Source organism: Hippopotamus amphibius, chromosome 17, assembly GCF_030028045.1.
Source record: "Hippopotamus amphibius kiboko isolate mHipAmp2 chromosome 17, mHipAmp2.hap2, whole genome shotgun sequence".
Lineage (NCBI taxonomy): Eukaryota > Metazoa > Chordata > Mammalia > Artiodactyla > Hippopotamidae > Hippopotamus > Hippopotamus amphibius.
Window position 1 is genome coordinate 17464870 of NC_080202.1, and position 16566 is coordinate 17481435.

Consider the following 16566-nt stretch of genomic DNA (forward strand, 5'->3'; position numbering starts at 1 on the left):
GACCCGTGTTCTGTGGCGTTAGGCTTCTTTGGACCAGAAATCTCCTCTATAAACTAGGAGAAGCATCTCACCTAGTAGCTCGTTGTTGTTTACTTTAAAACCTCATTCATTGTTGGAGCATAAGCACTTACACAGAATTTGAAAAAGGGAGGAAAGGTGAAAATAAAGGGCAAATAACTTACTCTACTGCTGGTCCCACCACCCACACCCACGCCTTGTTGCCATTTAAATGTTTTTATTTCCTGCTTTGCCTTCTTCTGTCGATCCTTTACATGCTTGGTCTTATGATGTCTAAAATTTTATATCTAACTTTTAGTTTAATTTTTAGTTTTACTTTTTAAAACTTCAGAAAATTCTTTAAAAATTTAATTTTTAGGTTTAATTTTTAAACCTTTTTTTAATTTAAAAAAACTTTTAATTTTTCCACATTAGTGACAGTATTTTTTACAAACCTTTCAGCAATTTGAGAGTCCATAATTTATGCGATCATTTCATTGACTGATATATACTGTAATTTAATAGCTAATTCAGTGTAGCTGTCAGTAAACCGTTATGTCGTAAGCAGTGTTTTGCTGCTCTAGGGGAGCGTCGGTTTGAACATCTCTCATGCAGAAACCTTTTTTGTGGTGAGGTATTTCCCTTAGGGTAAGGTCCCCAAAATGTGCTTAGCAGGTCAAGAAGTACAGGCTTCATCAGGCTCCTGGTATCTTGGTGCCCATGGACCTCCTGGAAGGTCTGGCTGGTTTTGCCCCCACGGGCTCTGGTAGCACCTGGTTCACGGCCGGCCCTTGTCTAACGCTCAGGTCCCTGGGCCACACTCCGTCCATGACCGCGTCGGACCTCTCCACGCACTCCACCACCTCGCTCATCAGCAGTGAGGAGCAGTTTGAAGACTACGGGGAGGCGGATGACGTGGACTGTGCCCCCAGCAGCCCCTGCCCCGACGACGAGACCAGGACCAACGTCTACTCCGACCTGGGGTCGTCAGTGTCCTCCAGGTGGCCCCTGGGTCCAAAATGGCATTTGGGGTCCAGGAAAGGTGGCAGAAGCAATCCAGTCTCATCCTAGGGGGGTTCAGCTGGCAGAGTTGTGAGCTAACTAGGCTCTGCTCCTGTTTGGGGGGGCCGCCTTTGCACTCTGTTTGGGGGCCTAGAATTCCTCCTCCTTACTGTCTTGGGAAAGAAACACAGTAAACTAGCCTGGGGGCCCATAGACTCCCGAGTGGCATATTGATACCTTCCCACGCAGCTGAGTCATTACTTACTCTGACCTTAGCTCTCAGTTTCCTTCTCTGTGAAATGGGTACAACTCATTGGCCTCCTGTCTTTGAGAGCACTGCAGGAGGGAGATCTGTTGTTCTACTTCCACTCCCCATCCCCCACCCCCAAACACACACACAAGGCCCACAGGTTTTGGAGAATACAGTAATAAGCTCGGCGGGATGGACCGCAGTTCAGAGGGTGATTTCTTTCCCTCTCCTGACCCAGTGCGGGGCAGACGCCTAGGAAGATGCGGCACGCGTACAACAGCGAACTGCTGGATGTTTACTGTTCTCAGTGCTGCAAGAAGATCAACCTGCTCAATGACCTGGAAGCCCGACTGAAAAACCTGAAGGCCAACAGGTGAGGCCCCGGGGCCCAGCATAGGGGTGAGGTTGGGGGACCCTGGGGGAGAAGCAGTGGGGAAGGTGGCCCCACTCTTGTCCTGGCAGGTGATCAGGGGCTGCTTCTCAGAGCCAAGCTGATTAGTGCGTTCCCTTCAGTGGGCAGGAAGAAGCCTCACCTGCACTTTGGTATCCTGTATCGAGGGCAGAGGAAGGAGTGGGCTAGAGGCCCCTCTGTTCAATGACCGATTCTTCTCTCTCTCTCTCCCTCTCCCCCCAGCCCCAATCGGAAGATCTCTAGCACGGCCTTCGGACGGTAAGGCCCCTCTTGGGGTGGCGTGGGTTGGATGCTGTCCCCTTTGCCTGTGCTCCTGCTGCCAGGATGGCTGACTCCGTGGCAGCAGCCCAGACCCAGCCAGTGCCCTGCGTGTGGCGGGACGAGGCGTCCCAGGGGCAGTGCAGGCAGGGGAAGTGCCGCTTCTGAGAAAGAAGGGCCGGCTGCCTCCCCGGCCCCACCCCTTGTCCCTTCTGGCAGCGGTCAGCCCCTCCAAACCCTCAGCTGCCCCCACCTCGGGCGGGCACCCCAGGGGGCCCGGAGAGACACAGCCCCCCTCACGGCTGCCGTTGCCCTTCCCTGCGCCCTGGAGCTGGCAGCTCTAGCCGCAGAGGCCCTGGGCTTCCCACTCGCAGAGATGGGATGTGAGTGTCCCCGCTGGAGCTGGTCCCTCTGCTCCAGGTTAAATCCTGCACAGCTGACCTCCTGGGCCTGCCAGGGCCCCGCCCCGGCTCTCCTGCAGATGCGCCCCAGGTCCACACCCAGGGCTCTGGGAGCTGTCAGCCAGTGTCCAGGAGCTGGGGTGGGACAGTCTCTTGGCTGAGACCCTGGCTGCAACCTGGCAGGGAGGGGGACGAGCGGGCTGATGGAGAGCGCCAGCTGGGTTTTTGCCTCAGGCAAGAGCTACCGGGACAGCGGCTACCTGTTTCCAGTCCCACCCGCCAACCCACAGTCCTGCACACCCTGGGTGGGTCTCCCTCCCCCTGCCCGCCGCCTGGGTCCCCAGAGATGTAGTGGGAGCCAGCCTGGTGGAGAGCTGGGTGGTCTCGGCGGGCGCAGGCTCTCTGCCGGGACTCTGGTGCCAGGCTGCCCTCACGGGGCGGTTTTCCAGGGCGGGGGGCGCTCCTCCTCCAGCTCTGGCCCCGTGGCAGCCGCCGGCCGGAACACCGGTTTGTGCAGGGTTCTGAAGCAGCGGGAAAGACTGCGATGGATTGGCCCACGTGCCGGAGCTCGGGAGGGCCATAGCAGCCTGTCCGCCGTCCTTGGAGCAGGATGACCTCTTTGAGTTCAGGGGTCAGGCCACTCTGCTCCCCTGACTGGGTGAGGGCAGTCCCGGGGGCTCCCCCGGCGTGTAGCCGGAGTCCGGGCACGGCCTCCCCGGGGCCCCTGCAGCCCGACGCGCCTCCCCGCCCCCACAGGCAGCTCCTGCACAGCAGCAACTTCAGCAGCAGCAACGGCAGCACCGAGGACCTGTTCCGGGACAGCATCGACTCCTGTGACAACGACATCACGGAGAAGGTGGGCCTGGGCGGGAGGAGGGGACCGGACGTGTGCGTGCGCCCCCTGGGAGGAGGGGGCGGGGCTCCCGCTGCTGCCTGGGGACTTGAGAGACCCTGTCCCTGCCCAGGAGATGGGGGTCGGTGGCCCCGGTCACACGGGCACGTCCACCCCCACCCCGCCCAACATGACTCTTCTCTGCTTACACAGTCACCTGGGGGCCCTGGCCATCAGTCCCACCGTCGCTAAGGTTCTCTGTCCTGTGGACCTAAAGGTTTTCTCCACCCCCCACCCCTGCCCCCCTATGGTAGGTGAGCTTCCTGGAAAAAAAGGTGACAGAGCTGGAGAATGACAGCTTGACCAACGGGGACCTGAAGAGCAAGCTGAAGCAGGAGAACACGCAGCTGGTGCACAGGTCAGGTCCGGCCTCACTGCGACCTGGGCGCAAAGGGCCGTCCCTGTTGCAGAGCCCCTGGGAGAGGCTGGTGGGGGGCATGGCAGCCTTCATGTCCTTCTAGCTCTGAGGGTCTGTGACACGTCAGCCCCCTGCTGTGGGCCCTGCCCATGCTGGGAGCCCAGGAGGACAGGTCTATGGGGACAGGGAGACAGGCAGAGCTTGACCTCGGACCCCAGGTTTGCAGCCCCAGCGCGGGTCAAAGGCAGGAATCAGAATTCATTTCCTGTCTCTCTCTATCCTACAATGATGATTGCCTGACCTCCCTTCCGGGGGACAAGCTCTGCAGAGTGTGAGGCTGGTGCTAGTCGGGGTCTCACACCTGCCACCAGTGGGAAGGGTTCAGGCATTGCTGCGCCCTCCCCACGATGGAGGCCCACTGAGCAGGACTCAGTGAAGGGGTGCATGTCACGTGTAGTCCTCACAGGATGGCATAAAGCTTGGTAAACTGATCCCCGTCCAGGGTCTGGTCCTCAACCTTGTAGGGCCCACACATGGGTCCTCTTGTACACGCCAGGAGGTCAGTCTTATGGAGGGACTATTGCCAGGGAAGTGTGCCCGAGACTGATATACCAGCTGGGCCGCCAGTAGTGGGGTTAGAACATCCACAGTGGGGCCTGGCCTTTCCTGGCTCTGGCAGGCTCACCACCAGCCAGGACATGCCCATCTTTGCGGTCTAGGTGCCCAGTGAGCTGAGCTGCTGATCAGAGGGGGACCAGCCAGGAAGGAATGGAGCAAAAAGAGGAGGCGAGGCCCAAGGGCTGTTTGATCCTCTGTGGCAAGGCTGGCCCTCTCTGTGCCTGCCCTGGGAGAACCCCCTCTCCCCTCTGGACCAGATGCCATGGTGTCCCTCATTCATCTGTCAGCAAAGCTGCCAGCCTACAATTGGGGTGTCAGGATCTCGGGGTCTGGGGTTCCTGGTGGTCACATCCTGGGTTGAGAGGAGGAGAGTCAGGCCACAAGAGCTTACCCTGCACTGAAGTCCGTGCCCTTCTCCTCAGGGTGCACGAGCTGGAGGAGATGGTGAAGGATCAGGAGACCACGGCCGAGCAGGCCCTGGAGGAGGAGGCGCGGCGCCACCGCGAGGCCTACAGCAAGCTGGAGCGGGAGCGCGGCACGGAAATCGAGCTGCTCAACTCCAGGTGGGCCGTGGGATGGCCCAGTGCCCTCTGATGCGCCCTCACACCCAGTTCTCACCCTGTGGGCTGGCACCGTCCCCATTGTATAGATGAGAAAACCGAGCCCCAAGGGGCAACCTCCTGTTTTAACAAATCTACTTTTGATACCTGAACACATGGACGTGTTGTCTAGGAAGAAGATAAAAGAATGTTCATAGCGGGTCCAATTGGAAACGACGCGTGTCTATGAATAAGAGAACAGGTTAAAAAAAAACACAGCGATCTTGCCCCGAGTCCTGGGCTGGGTCTGATGTCCAGGCTTGAAGCGCCCCCTGCTGTCAGATTCTCCCCCACCCTGAACACTGGGGCACTCTGACCCTGGGCCCCAGGGGCCGAGGATAAGCATGGCTGCTCCTGGGCCTCGGGTGCAGCTGTTGGAACCTGTGGCAGGTTGGGAGAGGAGGACGGACCTGGGAAACTGGCTCAGTCACCCATTAGCTCAATGACTTTGAACGTACTCTGTCGCTTTCTGGGCCTCCGTATCCATCTGTCAGCCCTCCCTGGAGAGTGACTGGGAAGGTGGGTGGGTGGATGCCTGTCAGAACACTGCACACAGGTAAGGGCTGTGATGGTGTCCAAGGGCTGCCCTCTCCTGACCCAGGCCAGGGAGGCCACCTGGGTCCCCTGCAGGCCTGGTCTCTGAGCTGAGCCTCTGGAGTGAGCCAGGTCTAGCCAGGGGTGGAGGGCAGGTTGCAAGGTGGGCTCCCCCCATGCACCTCACGGGTGGCGGGCAGGTGGTGCCCTGACTGCTGAGGTCAAGCAGGCGCAGAGGAACTTGGTGGGCCAGACCCCTGTGCGGCTGGGTGAGACCTCCCAACTCCCCCGTGCCTGAGACCCACTTTGTCACCTTTATTTTTTTATTTTTTTTTAAGAACTTTTATTGAGATACAGTTAACAGACAATAAACTGCATATGTTTAGAGTGTACAATTTGGTTTTTTTTTTCTTATTAGTAATGTATATGTGGCATATCACCTTTACTGACCAGGGGTTTCTCTTACATGTCCACGGGCATTCTAGAAGCTGCTGTCTTGCATCTGTTTCTTAATGAGGCTGGCACCTCACATTCTCTGCCTGCTCCTGACAGCTGGCCGGTTGGCTGGCCTGAGAGAGGTGACTGGGACGCAGGTGGTGGAGGAAGACCGTGGGCGTGCAGGCCAGGGCTGAGGCCAGAGCACAGAAAGCCGGCCCTCTGGGGAACTGGCCCCTAACAGTGCCCCTCGCCCAGCTCCAGGGGGCGCTGTTCCCATAGGTGGTGCAGGCAGTGCTCCCAGAGTCTGCAGCGGCCTCATCAGAGCAGGGCTGGCGGGTCCGAATTCCCCTCAGGCTCTGGCCCAGGGGCCTCTCCAGGGGAGCCCAGCGGGCAGTGGGGGCCAGGAAGCCCTCTCTCCACGAAGGAGGACGTGACACCGGGAAGGCAGAAGTGGCCCTGCACTGTCCCGGTGCCCCTGGCTGCCGGCCCCTCAGGTCACTTAAAACTGACCTGGACGGTCCCTGGTGAACATGAACACAGAGGATCAGACGGTCAGAAGCACTGCCCGTGGGTGTCAGAGGCAGCTGCAGCGAGTGCTCGGAGGGAAGAGCCCTGGGGGAGATGCCGGCGAGAACGCAAACCAAATAAGGTTCAGTCTTGCCTTCAAAGTGTGAATCCTAACAGGAGGGTCTGCTGTGGATGCCGCAGGAAAACTGTCTCCGTTTAGCAAGAAAATACCCCCCCCGACCCCCCCCCGACCCCCGGGGGTGTTTCAGGCCCTAAGCGTATGTGCAAAAACCACCTGATGTTATTATTCATTCACAAACGAGTGTTTCCTTTTACCCCAGAATAATAACAACTCAGGGTCTTTACTGTTTTGCCTTGGTTGATGGGAAGCTCAAAGCCACGTTACCATTTGGAACAATTATTCACATTCTCTCTCTCATGTTTTCTGGTATCTTCCCTCCTCCAGGGAGCAGAGAATTGCTGCAGACTGTCAAATTGTAACATAATCTCCGTTTCTGACATCCTTGTCCTCCTTTCCCCAGGGTGCAGCAATTAGAGGAAGAAAATACCGAGCTTAGAACAACAGTGACTCGGCTAAAGTCACAAACAGAGAAGCTGGACGAGGTAGGCAGCACGTCGAGGCATCACTCGCACTTATCTTGAGCCGAATCCACAGAGAGGTCGGGTTGGCCATCGGAGGCCATTTAATCTCTAGTTTCTGAAATTCTAATAAAATTGCCCTAGCCAAAAAAAGGGCAACAAAACATGAATAATGATTTGTTTTACCGTATTTCTCATTTTCCACATTTTCTACAGTGAGTATACATTTCTTTGTGTTGTGGGGGAAAATAATAAAAGACAGAAAGATGAGCTTCTGTTTGGGCTCTTACCTTCTATTCAAGTCCATCTAGCATCACTGAAGGACTTCAGAGACCTGAGATTTTTTTTTAGCTGCGTCTCTAGAATCCTAGGGGATCTGGCTGTTTCTTTAATCCGTTGCCTTGAAGGGCTCTGTCCAGGGGGCTGGTCTGATTGCCCGTTTGTCGAGGTGGCTGCCCTGGGCCCCCAGTGAAGCCCCTGGGTCTCCCCGGCTCCAGGAGCGGCAGCGCATGTCCGACCGGCTGGAGGACACCAGCCTGCGACTCAAGGATGAGATGGACCTGTACAAGCGCATGATGGACAAGCTGCGGCAGAACCGCCTGGAGTTCCAGAAGGAGCGGGAGGCAACGCAGGAGGTGCGTCCTGGGACCGCAGGTGCCAGGGCTCCCCACCCCCCCTTTTCCCTGAGTGCCGCCCCCCCCATGCCCCTGTTTCTCTGCCAACCATCCTCTTCCCCCCCCCCCGCCCCCCCCGCAGCTCATCGAGGACTTGCGGAAGGAGCTGGAGCACCTGCAGATGTACAAGCTGGACTGCGAGCGGCCGGGCAGGGGCCGCGGCTCGTCCTCAGGCCTGGGCGAGTTCAATGCCAGGGCCCGAGAGGTGGAGCTGGAGCACGAGGTCAAGCGACTCAAGCAGGTGGGCCCTGGGAGCCTCCATCCCGTGGGATAAGGTGTCCAGGTCCCCACTGGGTGGGTCTCCTGTGAGGAGGCAAGAGCCACAGCACCATCTTTCCGCATCCTCGGGGCTGCTGGTCCCCCGTCTCACGGCCAAGGCGAATGGGAGTACCAGGGTCTTTGCATCCACGAAAAGCAGCAGCCACCAGTCTTATGTCCTGGGCGTGGGATGTGGAAGGAGACTCTACCCAGCCGCACAGTGGTGCCTCTCTGCGTTGAGTTCTCCCAGGAGCAGACCCCGCGCCCAAAATTCCATTTCAGATGGTTCCCGGAAGCACTCCCATGACTGGAGACCAGTTGGAGGTGGGGGAAGCAGGATCAGGACGGGCAGTGACCCAGCGAGGGCGTGGTGGTGGGGGGAGCCCGCAGCCAGAGGCTCTGCGCTGGCTGCCCCGGAGGCAGAGGTGCTGGACGTTCTGCTCCCGCAGCAGTCCTGAACTCCGGCCCTTCTCAGCCACCGGGGGTGCCCATGGTCCCAGGTGTGAGGAGTTAGGCGCCTTTAGACAAAAGCTAGAGCATGGGGCTAGTCAGCAGGGTCTGGGCAGGACAGTACTGGGCCGACTGTACTCAGGAGCAAGGGTACCTCTGGAAAGAACTCCCAAGAGCGGGATTCCTGAGCCCGGCTGCGGGAGCAGCCAAAGAGATGGGCTGACCTGCCAGCGTGGCGTCCCAGAGCATCACTTCTCCTCACCATGGGCCAGTGTTGGAGAAGGAGCCCCTGGGTGGGCGGTGTCCTCACACAGGGCCTCCGGGACCCCTCTTCTGGGTCACCCACCCGCAGGGGGGAAGGGGTGGCCTGGAGCCACACGCCTGTCTGGGAACTTGGCTCCCTGAGCAGGGCTGTAGCTCCTCCTCAGAACCCCAGGACCTCCCAGGACCCAACCCTCCTCCCCCTCAAGTGTGGCAGAGGCCGCGTCATCTGTGAGCGTGCTGAACTGGCCATGACACACGCCCGAGGTGGGGGGAGAGGGCGGGTGGGGACCCGGAGGCAGCGGCGGCAGAGACGTGGGTTCCGGTGGGAGCCGGTGTGCCTTTGTCTCCTCCGCAGGAGAACCATAAGCTGCGGGATCAGAACGATGACTTGAATGGGCAGATCTTGAGCCTCAGCCTCTACGAAGCGAAGAACCTCTTTGCCACCCAGACCAAAGCCCAGTCTCTGGCTGCGGAAATAGACACGGCCTCTCGCGACGAGGTAACGTGCCCGCCCGCCCTCCCCGTGGAGCCTGGTCCCTCGTCTGTGAGTCCTGCCCCCTCTCACCTGCCTTGATGGCGAGCCTCAGGCTGTGCCCAGTGCAGGAAAAGCAGGCCGGGGCCTGGCCCCTCGGAGTCCCCGTCTGCAGCCACGCCAAGTGACAGGGCAGAGCGGGGAGGGGAGGAGGCTGCAGGCGGAGTTAAATCTGCTCTGATTTCCTGTACGTGGTGGGAAGAGCATGGCTTTGGGAGCGGAGCGGAGTTTGAGTCTTGGCTCTGCCAGGAACGTGCCTCAGTGGCCAGTTGTTTTCATCAAACGTGTAATCTAGGAGAGGCTGGACGTCCCCTCCCTCGGCCAAGAGGGGAAGGACACTAGCATTTCTCGGGCACCTGCTTGCAGTATGTCTTCACTTAATCTTCTGAGAACTTGAAGCCTTTCTGAACACTTCCGTGTCACAGATCGGGAAACCAGGACACAAGATGACCCAACTTACGGAGGGAGGGGGACCCAGGTCCCTAGCACCAAAGCCCACTCTTTCTGCCCCAGTGGGGTGTTGTTATGAAAGATCAGGCCTCCGAAATACCCAGGTTAGATTCCAGCACGAATCATAAAGAGTCCCTGAACCCCTTACCCTGTGCTTGGGACACACAGCTAAGAGCTGGTCCCTGGCCTCAAGGAGCTCCCACGTGAGCCGGGTGCCAGCCTCCAGCCTGCAGGCAGAGGCAGCATTTCCGTCACAGCTTAAAGGACACAGCAGGAGTTGACGTGGAGAAGGACAGTGGCAGGGCCGGGGGTGTTGAGAAGGACGTTCCAGGCAGAGGGAACAGCTGGCAGTCTTAGGGTCCTGGGACTTCGGATGTCACTCCCGATTTTAAATGCCTCTGGCCCATGTTCTCTGCCTTTACCAGAAAATCACCATACCTGCACCCCTCCACGGCCCAATGATATAAGACTCCCTGGGGGTGTGGCCTGGGCATCTGCATATTTAACCCTCCCTGTGTGTGCCGCCTGAGACCCCTGCCCTGGCTGCCAGCCGGGAGGCTGGTCTTGGGGCACTGGCTCCGCCCACATCCCAGCCCCAGCCTGGCCCAGCCCGGCCTCTGACCCCTCTTTCTCTATGCCTTCAGCTTATGGAAGCCCTGAAGGAACAGGAGGAGATCAACTTCCGGCTGCGGCAGTACATGGACAAGATTATCCTTGCCATCCTGGACCACAACCCCTCCATCCTTGAGATCAAACACTGAGACGAGGGGGCGGGCCGCAGAGCGGCCTCGGGACCCCCGGGCCCCGGCACTGAGGGGCGGACCCTGCCTGAGGGTGCGGCCCAGGCCGGGCCTCCCGCGCACACTGTAAACGTGTCACTGGCCACCGTGTAACGTGTACTGGTGTGTATGTGGGGAGGCCGTGGGCACCGCAAGGGGTGAGCGTGGGCTGCCGTCGTGGGCACCGTCTGCGCGGTGAGCCGTCCTTGCACTTTGTGGTCCCTCTGCGAGGGGCAGAAGGTCCTGGAGGTAGGCGGGGGTGAGGTCGGCGGTCAGGAGTTACTGTAACGATGAGAGCTGGAAGCGTGTGTTTCAGATACTGGATAAAATGATTCTACCTCTGGGGACGAGGATTATAAAGTTCTCTAGTGGGGCAGGCGCTTTCACCCCATCCCTGTTTCCCCCTGGGAGTGGGAGCAGAATGAGGACCTTTTCCAGGAGTTCGAATGCCTCCCCAACCTCTTTGGCCACCTTTCAGGGCCAGGTGCTTGAGCTCGGAGGGGAGGAAGAGGCGTGTGGGGGGAACATGTCAGGGGCCTTCCCGACTCCCCCACCCCCAGCTGGCAGCCCGTGCAAGGCTTGTGCATAGTGTGTCCAAAGGACTCAGGCTTTTGGAGGAGCTGGAGGAGTGACCTTCATCCTGAGAGTTTTGGGCATTTTTAGAGTTCCCGTAAACCTCCCCTTCCCTGATCACCTACCTCTCCCTTTCCTTGTTTTGTTTCTAAGACAGTAAAAAAAAAAAAAAATAAGCAGCGCTCCCTTGGTTCACTTTGGGGCTGGGGACAGTCTAAGGTACGCGTTGGCCCTGGGCAACCAAAGACGTGATTTTCGGGTGGGAGCCCATGCACGTCCCTGTCAGCGTCCTTCCCCAGGGCTGCCTTTTAAGAGAGAAGCACGGGTGGACCCTCTCGACAGCGCCCGTGGGCTGGGAGTGGGCCCTGCTTACCTGTCCCCAGTGGCGGCCTTGGGTTTGGATTTTCAGAATCCAAGCTCTAGGCTTGGCGAGGCTGGATAGCAAGCCCCCTGCATTCCAGCCTTTAGAAACACACCTGTACTCGGGTCTCAGCCAGGAGAACAGACGCTGTGCCGGTGGGAGAGACGGTTGGGGAAGTTGCGGGGAAACTTAGTCTTCCATCCTGGCCACCCCCGGTAGACGTTCATCCTCTGGATGTTCCCTGTGATCTTTCGTTCTGGGCGGCTGGGAGTAGGTACGGGACTTTTAAGTTTTCCAGGTTGTCTCAGTTCTGTATGGTTTGTGAATTGTTCCCTTAATCCAAACACATGTGAACATGTAGGGTCTTATTTCCCCCCCTGCAGTTCCTTGTTTCCTTCTGACATGAGAAGGAAGGCTTGGGCATGTTGGGGAAGGGTGTGTGCAGGAGAGAGAGGGCAGGAGAGGGTGAAGGGGGACCTGGGGACGGGGGTGTGTTCCCGCCCCCAGAGCAAGGGTGTGGCCAGGGCTGGTGGTCATCCCATTCCAGTCAGCTTGTGCTTTTGTCGAATTTCGTGATTTCTGTATAAGCACGTGCATGGGGTTTGTTTCTTGCAGCAAGTCATGGGACTGCATGGTCTGATCCGGGACTTGGGGGCCACCCACACCAGGAAGACGAGGGCAGGGGTCAGCCTCCTGGGCGTCTCTCGACCCCTCAAGACACTGGTCTCCTTGGGCAGCCCCCCCAGGGGTCTGAGCAGAAGCAGCAGTGGGAAGAAGGCAGGGGGAGTGGGTCTCTTGAGAATTCGCTAATAGGAAGGAATGGCATGAATTAAAGGACGGGAAAGAGGGTGAATCACAGCGTGGCTTTGGTCTGGGTTTTATGTGGGAAGGCGTCCTGCAGAGAGGCCGGCCAGATCCGGGTCCTGGTCCGCTGGGGGGGCTCGCCCCAGGGGTGAGTGTTTTATGTGCAATAGTTTATATGCTCTTTAGCCGCACTGGTGTGGAATGCCCAGGAAGGCCACAGAGGCCTGAGTTAACAGAATCACAATGTGGGAAGAAATCAGCGCCGAGCAGGGATGGGGGTGGGAAAAGCTGCCCGCCAGCAGGGGGCGCCACGGGAGCGGACTCCGCCAGGAAGCACCAGCCGGAAAGGCCCCCGGGGACCTGGTCTCTGGACCCGGCTGACTTTAAGATGAGACTGAATTCCATTTGACACACGCCCCACGTGAAATCCAACCTCCTTACTTCAGCCAGAATACATCAAATTGGCTTTTTAAGATCCTGTAGCTTTTTAGCCTGAGGCGGGGCAGATGCCGAAGGGGTCCCAGCCCCACAGCCCCTGGGCAGGTTCCAGAGCCGGACTAACTCCAGTCCAGGTCGGGCAGACCCTGCTCTCTTCCTGTGTTTTCTCCTTCCTTTGCTTTCTGGTTGAGAGTTCTGCTTTTAACTCTCAGATAGTATACAGGATGCCCAGTGAAATCTGAATTTCAGGTAAGCAAATAACTTTCAGTAGATGTTCCGTGCACTACTTGGGATATATTTAAAATGGAGAAGTTTTTAAAATTCTGGTAACTGGGCCCAGTCCCCAGAGGTTCTAATTCCATTGGTGTGGCCCAGGCATCAGTGCTTTGTGTGTGTGTGTGTGTTTTTTAAACAATTCCCCAGGTGATTATAATTGAAATGGGTGCCCCGTGTGGGTTTTGGTTTTGCTAAACCTGGCGACTCTGCCAAGTAGGGATTAGCAGTAGCTTGCCTGAAGGTGAGAGGTGTTTGGGGGTGTGGGGAGGGGTTGTGCAGCAGATCCACATTTTACATGACTCTGGGCTATGCTTGCATTTCATCGGAGCCCCAACAAAATTTGTTGAATCAGTGAGTGTTTTAAAAAAAAAAATTAACTTTAAATTGCCAGAGTTAGACAAGTTATTTTAAATGTGTAGATTCTTTGAGAATTGTCAGGGGGAAATTATCCTTTATCTATAAACTTCTAATACGCTCTATTTTTCACCTATTAAAAACACAACGTTTGACAGCCTCCCAGAGTACCTGGACCTGAAACAGTGGTTCTCTACGTGGGCTGTGCATTGGAATCACCTGGGGAGATTTTTTTTTTTTTAGATGCTGCCTGGACCCCCAGAGACTTAGATTTAATTGGTGTGGGGGTGGCCCAGGCACCTAGCTGTTTAAAGAGCTCCCCAGGTGACGGTACTGTGCAGCCCAAGTTGGGACTCCTATGCTAGGAGGTTGCTGGCCAGAGGCAGAGAACACCTCTGTTGGGCTTATTAACCCAGGTGTGGGATAACAGCAGGTTCTCCTGCTGGGATGTTGGTGGCTTTTCCTGTAATGACGGCAGTTCACTATCAGACCACTCGCCCCCAGGTTGGGAGGCCAGATGCCTTCAGGAGTGGGTGGCTCCAGCTGTTCTGATGAGCCTAGGGGTTAGTGAACCCGAGTGGGCAGGTAGGTCTCTGCCTGTTGCTCATGGAGTCGGTGGGTGGCTCGTGTCAGGGCGTTTCGGCCCCGGGCCCAGTCCAGAGTGGAGGTGGGGGAGGTAGGTGCTGAAAGCAGCCTCAGAAACCGCAGCCACCTGCCCACGCAGCTGCGCCTCAGGGGACTCCTGCTCTGGGGCTTTTGCCTCTGATGTGTTTTCAGGCTGGGTGGGGAAGGGTCACCCCCAGCCCTCCCCTGTTAGTAGCCATACCAGCATTCCTGCCCAGTCGTGGAGGCTCCAGGCACCGTCCGCTGGCTTCCCGGCGCAGCCAGGTCCTGAGGGTCAGGACGGCTCTTTCGTTCCAGTGAGGGACTTCGTAACCGGCGAAGGCCTACAGGGGCCGGTGGGGCCTGGTGGACCAGGGAGAGATGAAGCCCTCTTTTTGTGCTCTGCGGGTGTGTGTGTGTTTCACGCATTAGCCAATTGAAACCTGAAAGCTAACTTTAGAAGCGATCAGAACGGGGACGTGTTGGGATGGTTACAGTGCCAAGGAAATGACTGTTCGCTGGCAAACCTACAGCGACTCTCTTCCAGGGCTGAGGTGGGTTTCAGATCTCTGAGGGGAGGGCCATTCAGGACTGCAGCCCTGGCACCCGCCCCGCCTTTCCTCCTTTGGGACTAGGGCAGCCCCTCTAATGCGATGCTTCAGGCTGGCGACGCTTCGGGGGCCTCAAGCTAGAGCAGCCACGCCCAAAGTGACTTTGCTCAAGTCCCTTCCCTCCGTTGATCTTGGGGACCTCTGGGCCCTGCCATCCCGTTCTCAGTGCACCCGTGAACGGGCAGGGAGCAGGAGAGGCTGGAGCCATGGGCCTGCCTACCTGCCCTCCTGCCACGCTGTACCTACCTGGGGAAATAGCTGGCTGCCTTCTAGAAAGGTCCGTTTCTAGAAGCGTAGACCCTGCGAAGCCTGATGTCACATGACGTTGGTGCTCCGACCTTTCCGTCGTGACTGTAACGGAGGGATGTCTGCCCGGAGCCCCCAGCAGGGGGGTGGCGGGGAGAGGCAGCCCGGCGCCGCCCCCGCGGGATCTCAGTGCCGTGGTCTCGGGAGACGTGCCTCCTGCGGGCCCCTCTGCTTTGCTGTGCTGCACAGGCTGTGTTTTGTCTGCATGGTCTGGGGTCCTTGTCCGTGTGCCTTCTCTCCCCTGTCACCACTGCACAGGAGTATCCACGTTTCCACTGCCCCCCTTTTCTACGTCCTCCGTGTGCCCCGGCCCCGCCCGAGCCCTGTAAAGTGTACATAGCGTCCCCCCTCGTGTCCACGTGCCTCCGCCCCGCACGCCTGTCCACAGGCCCGGCTCCGCTTCCTCCGCGCGCTCAGCCACGCAGACTTGCTGACCTGGGACAGATGTTTCATTGTGGTCTTTAGCTTGGGGGGAACGGGCCCACTCGGCCCCTCACCCAGCCCGCCGCTGTTTCGGCGCCTTGCACACTAGAAAAGCCTCACTCTGTGCAAAGCAGCTTCTCCCACAAACCCCTCCCTGTGGCCGGCAGAGCGCACCTTCCTAACCTGGCGCGTCGGCCCGGCAGCGACGTCGTGGGTCTGCAGCTGCTCTGCGGGCCCCTCGGAGGATGCACCCCCGGCCCCCGAGAGACGCTCCCGCTGTGTGGCTCCCAGTGCTTGGCGCTGGGCCTGGGTTCAGGGCCACCGCCATCTGGTGTCTAAAGAGCTTCGGACCCCCAGCGGGCAGAAGGAAGAGGCTTCCGGCTGCACCCCCTGCCTGCCACTGACAACTGCCGAGCTCTTCCTCGTCCGCTGAAGGTGCTCAGACCCGGGTGCCGTTAAATCCCCGGTGACATCAGGCCTGGCGTCGGACCGCACGTCGCTGAGGATGCTGAGGACTGGCTCCCTCATCCCGGCTCTTTCCGCTTTCTTGGCTGGGTCTCCGGGGCCCGCGCTGGGGTGAGCTGCACCTGAGGGCTCGTCCTAGGGTGTGTCAGGTGGCGCTGATGCATCGTGGGATTTCGCCTGCGTCTTTTGCCCCAGGAGCCTCCGTGGGGAAGCAGGCTTAGCTTTGGGGCTGGGGAGAGACCTCCACCTCCAGGCCCCAGGGTGGGGAGAGGAGGGGTGAGGCTCCAAGTCTGCGTCCCGGGGTCCTGAGCTCTCTGCCTCCTGCCTGCTTCTGAGCCAAAAAAGCAGCAGGCTGGCAGAGGCAGGCTCCCTTGGGAACTCTCGTGTACAGACCACGGTGTAAATAAACACGTTGCTTTTCTTGCCTGACTTGATGGTGTTTCTGTGGTGGGGGAGGGAGGGTGGAAGAGGTGAGGCCTGGTCCTGGAACTCCTGGGGACAGTCTCCCTTAGGAAGAGCAGGCCTTATTCAGCCCAGGGTGACTGGTGCCCTTCCAGGGGCAGGGGCTCGCCCTGCAGATCCTCCTTTGAACCTGCTGTCCCTGGGGGAGGAGATATGGGGACCCCAGAAGCCCCGATAACAGGATCCAGCCTCGGGGCTGTGATGTGTGAAAACTGTCCTCACTGCAGCCTTTCCCAGCAAGGGCCTCCCAGGGGTCTCAGCTCATTCTGGTCACTGGTAGGGTCCCCGTGCCACCTTCCTCCATGTCTGTGCCCATCACTCCCCTGGGTCACAGGCCCAGGTCCTCCACTTGAGCCTGGTTTTGCACCAGGCTGCCAGTGTGGGTCCTGCTGAGTACTGGAGGTGCTCCAGGTTGGTGGCCCAGACTCCCAGAGTCCTGCCGTCTCTTGTGCCCCGGTGGTGATTAAGGGATCCCAGGTGTCAACGGGGTTCACGGGCCCAGCCTCTGGTAGTGAGTCTGCGCTCCCTGTTAGCCCAGGCCATCCACCTCCCCACACAGGCCCTGGCGCCATAGGTCTGCCCAGGTGGGCAGACGGTGCGCCATTTACTGGATTCAC

General features: G+C 58.5%; 1 protein-coding gene across 1 annotated transcript in view; it reads left to right on the top strand.

The window, feature by feature from the left end:
- RAB11FIP4 (RAB11 family interacting protein 4) overlaps positions 1–15909 on the top strand; it is a 40753-nt gene extending 24844 nt beyond the window's left edge. The window contains exons 3-13 of the mRNA XM_057716457.1: positions 804–998; positions 1488–1622; positions 1884–1919; positions 3077–3176; positions 3467–3570; positions 4611–4751; positions 6809–6890; positions 7364–7501; positions 7623–7781; positions 8868–9011; positions 10139–15909. Of these exons, the coding sequence (XP_057572440.1) occupies positions 804–998; positions 1488–1622; positions 1884–1919; positions 3077–3176; positions 3467–3570; positions 4611–4751; positions 6809–6890; positions 7364–7501; positions 7623–7781; positions 8868–9011; positions 10139–10255 (1351 nt within the window). The 3' untranslated portion in view covers positions 10256–15909. The remainder of the gene's footprint in view (positions 1–803; positions 999–1487; positions 1623–1883; positions 1920–3076; positions 3177–3466; positions 3571–4610; positions 4752–6808; positions 6891–7363; positions 7502–7622; positions 7782–8867; positions 9012–10138) is intronic.
- The last annotated feature ends 657 nt before the right edge of the window (positions 15910–16566 follow it).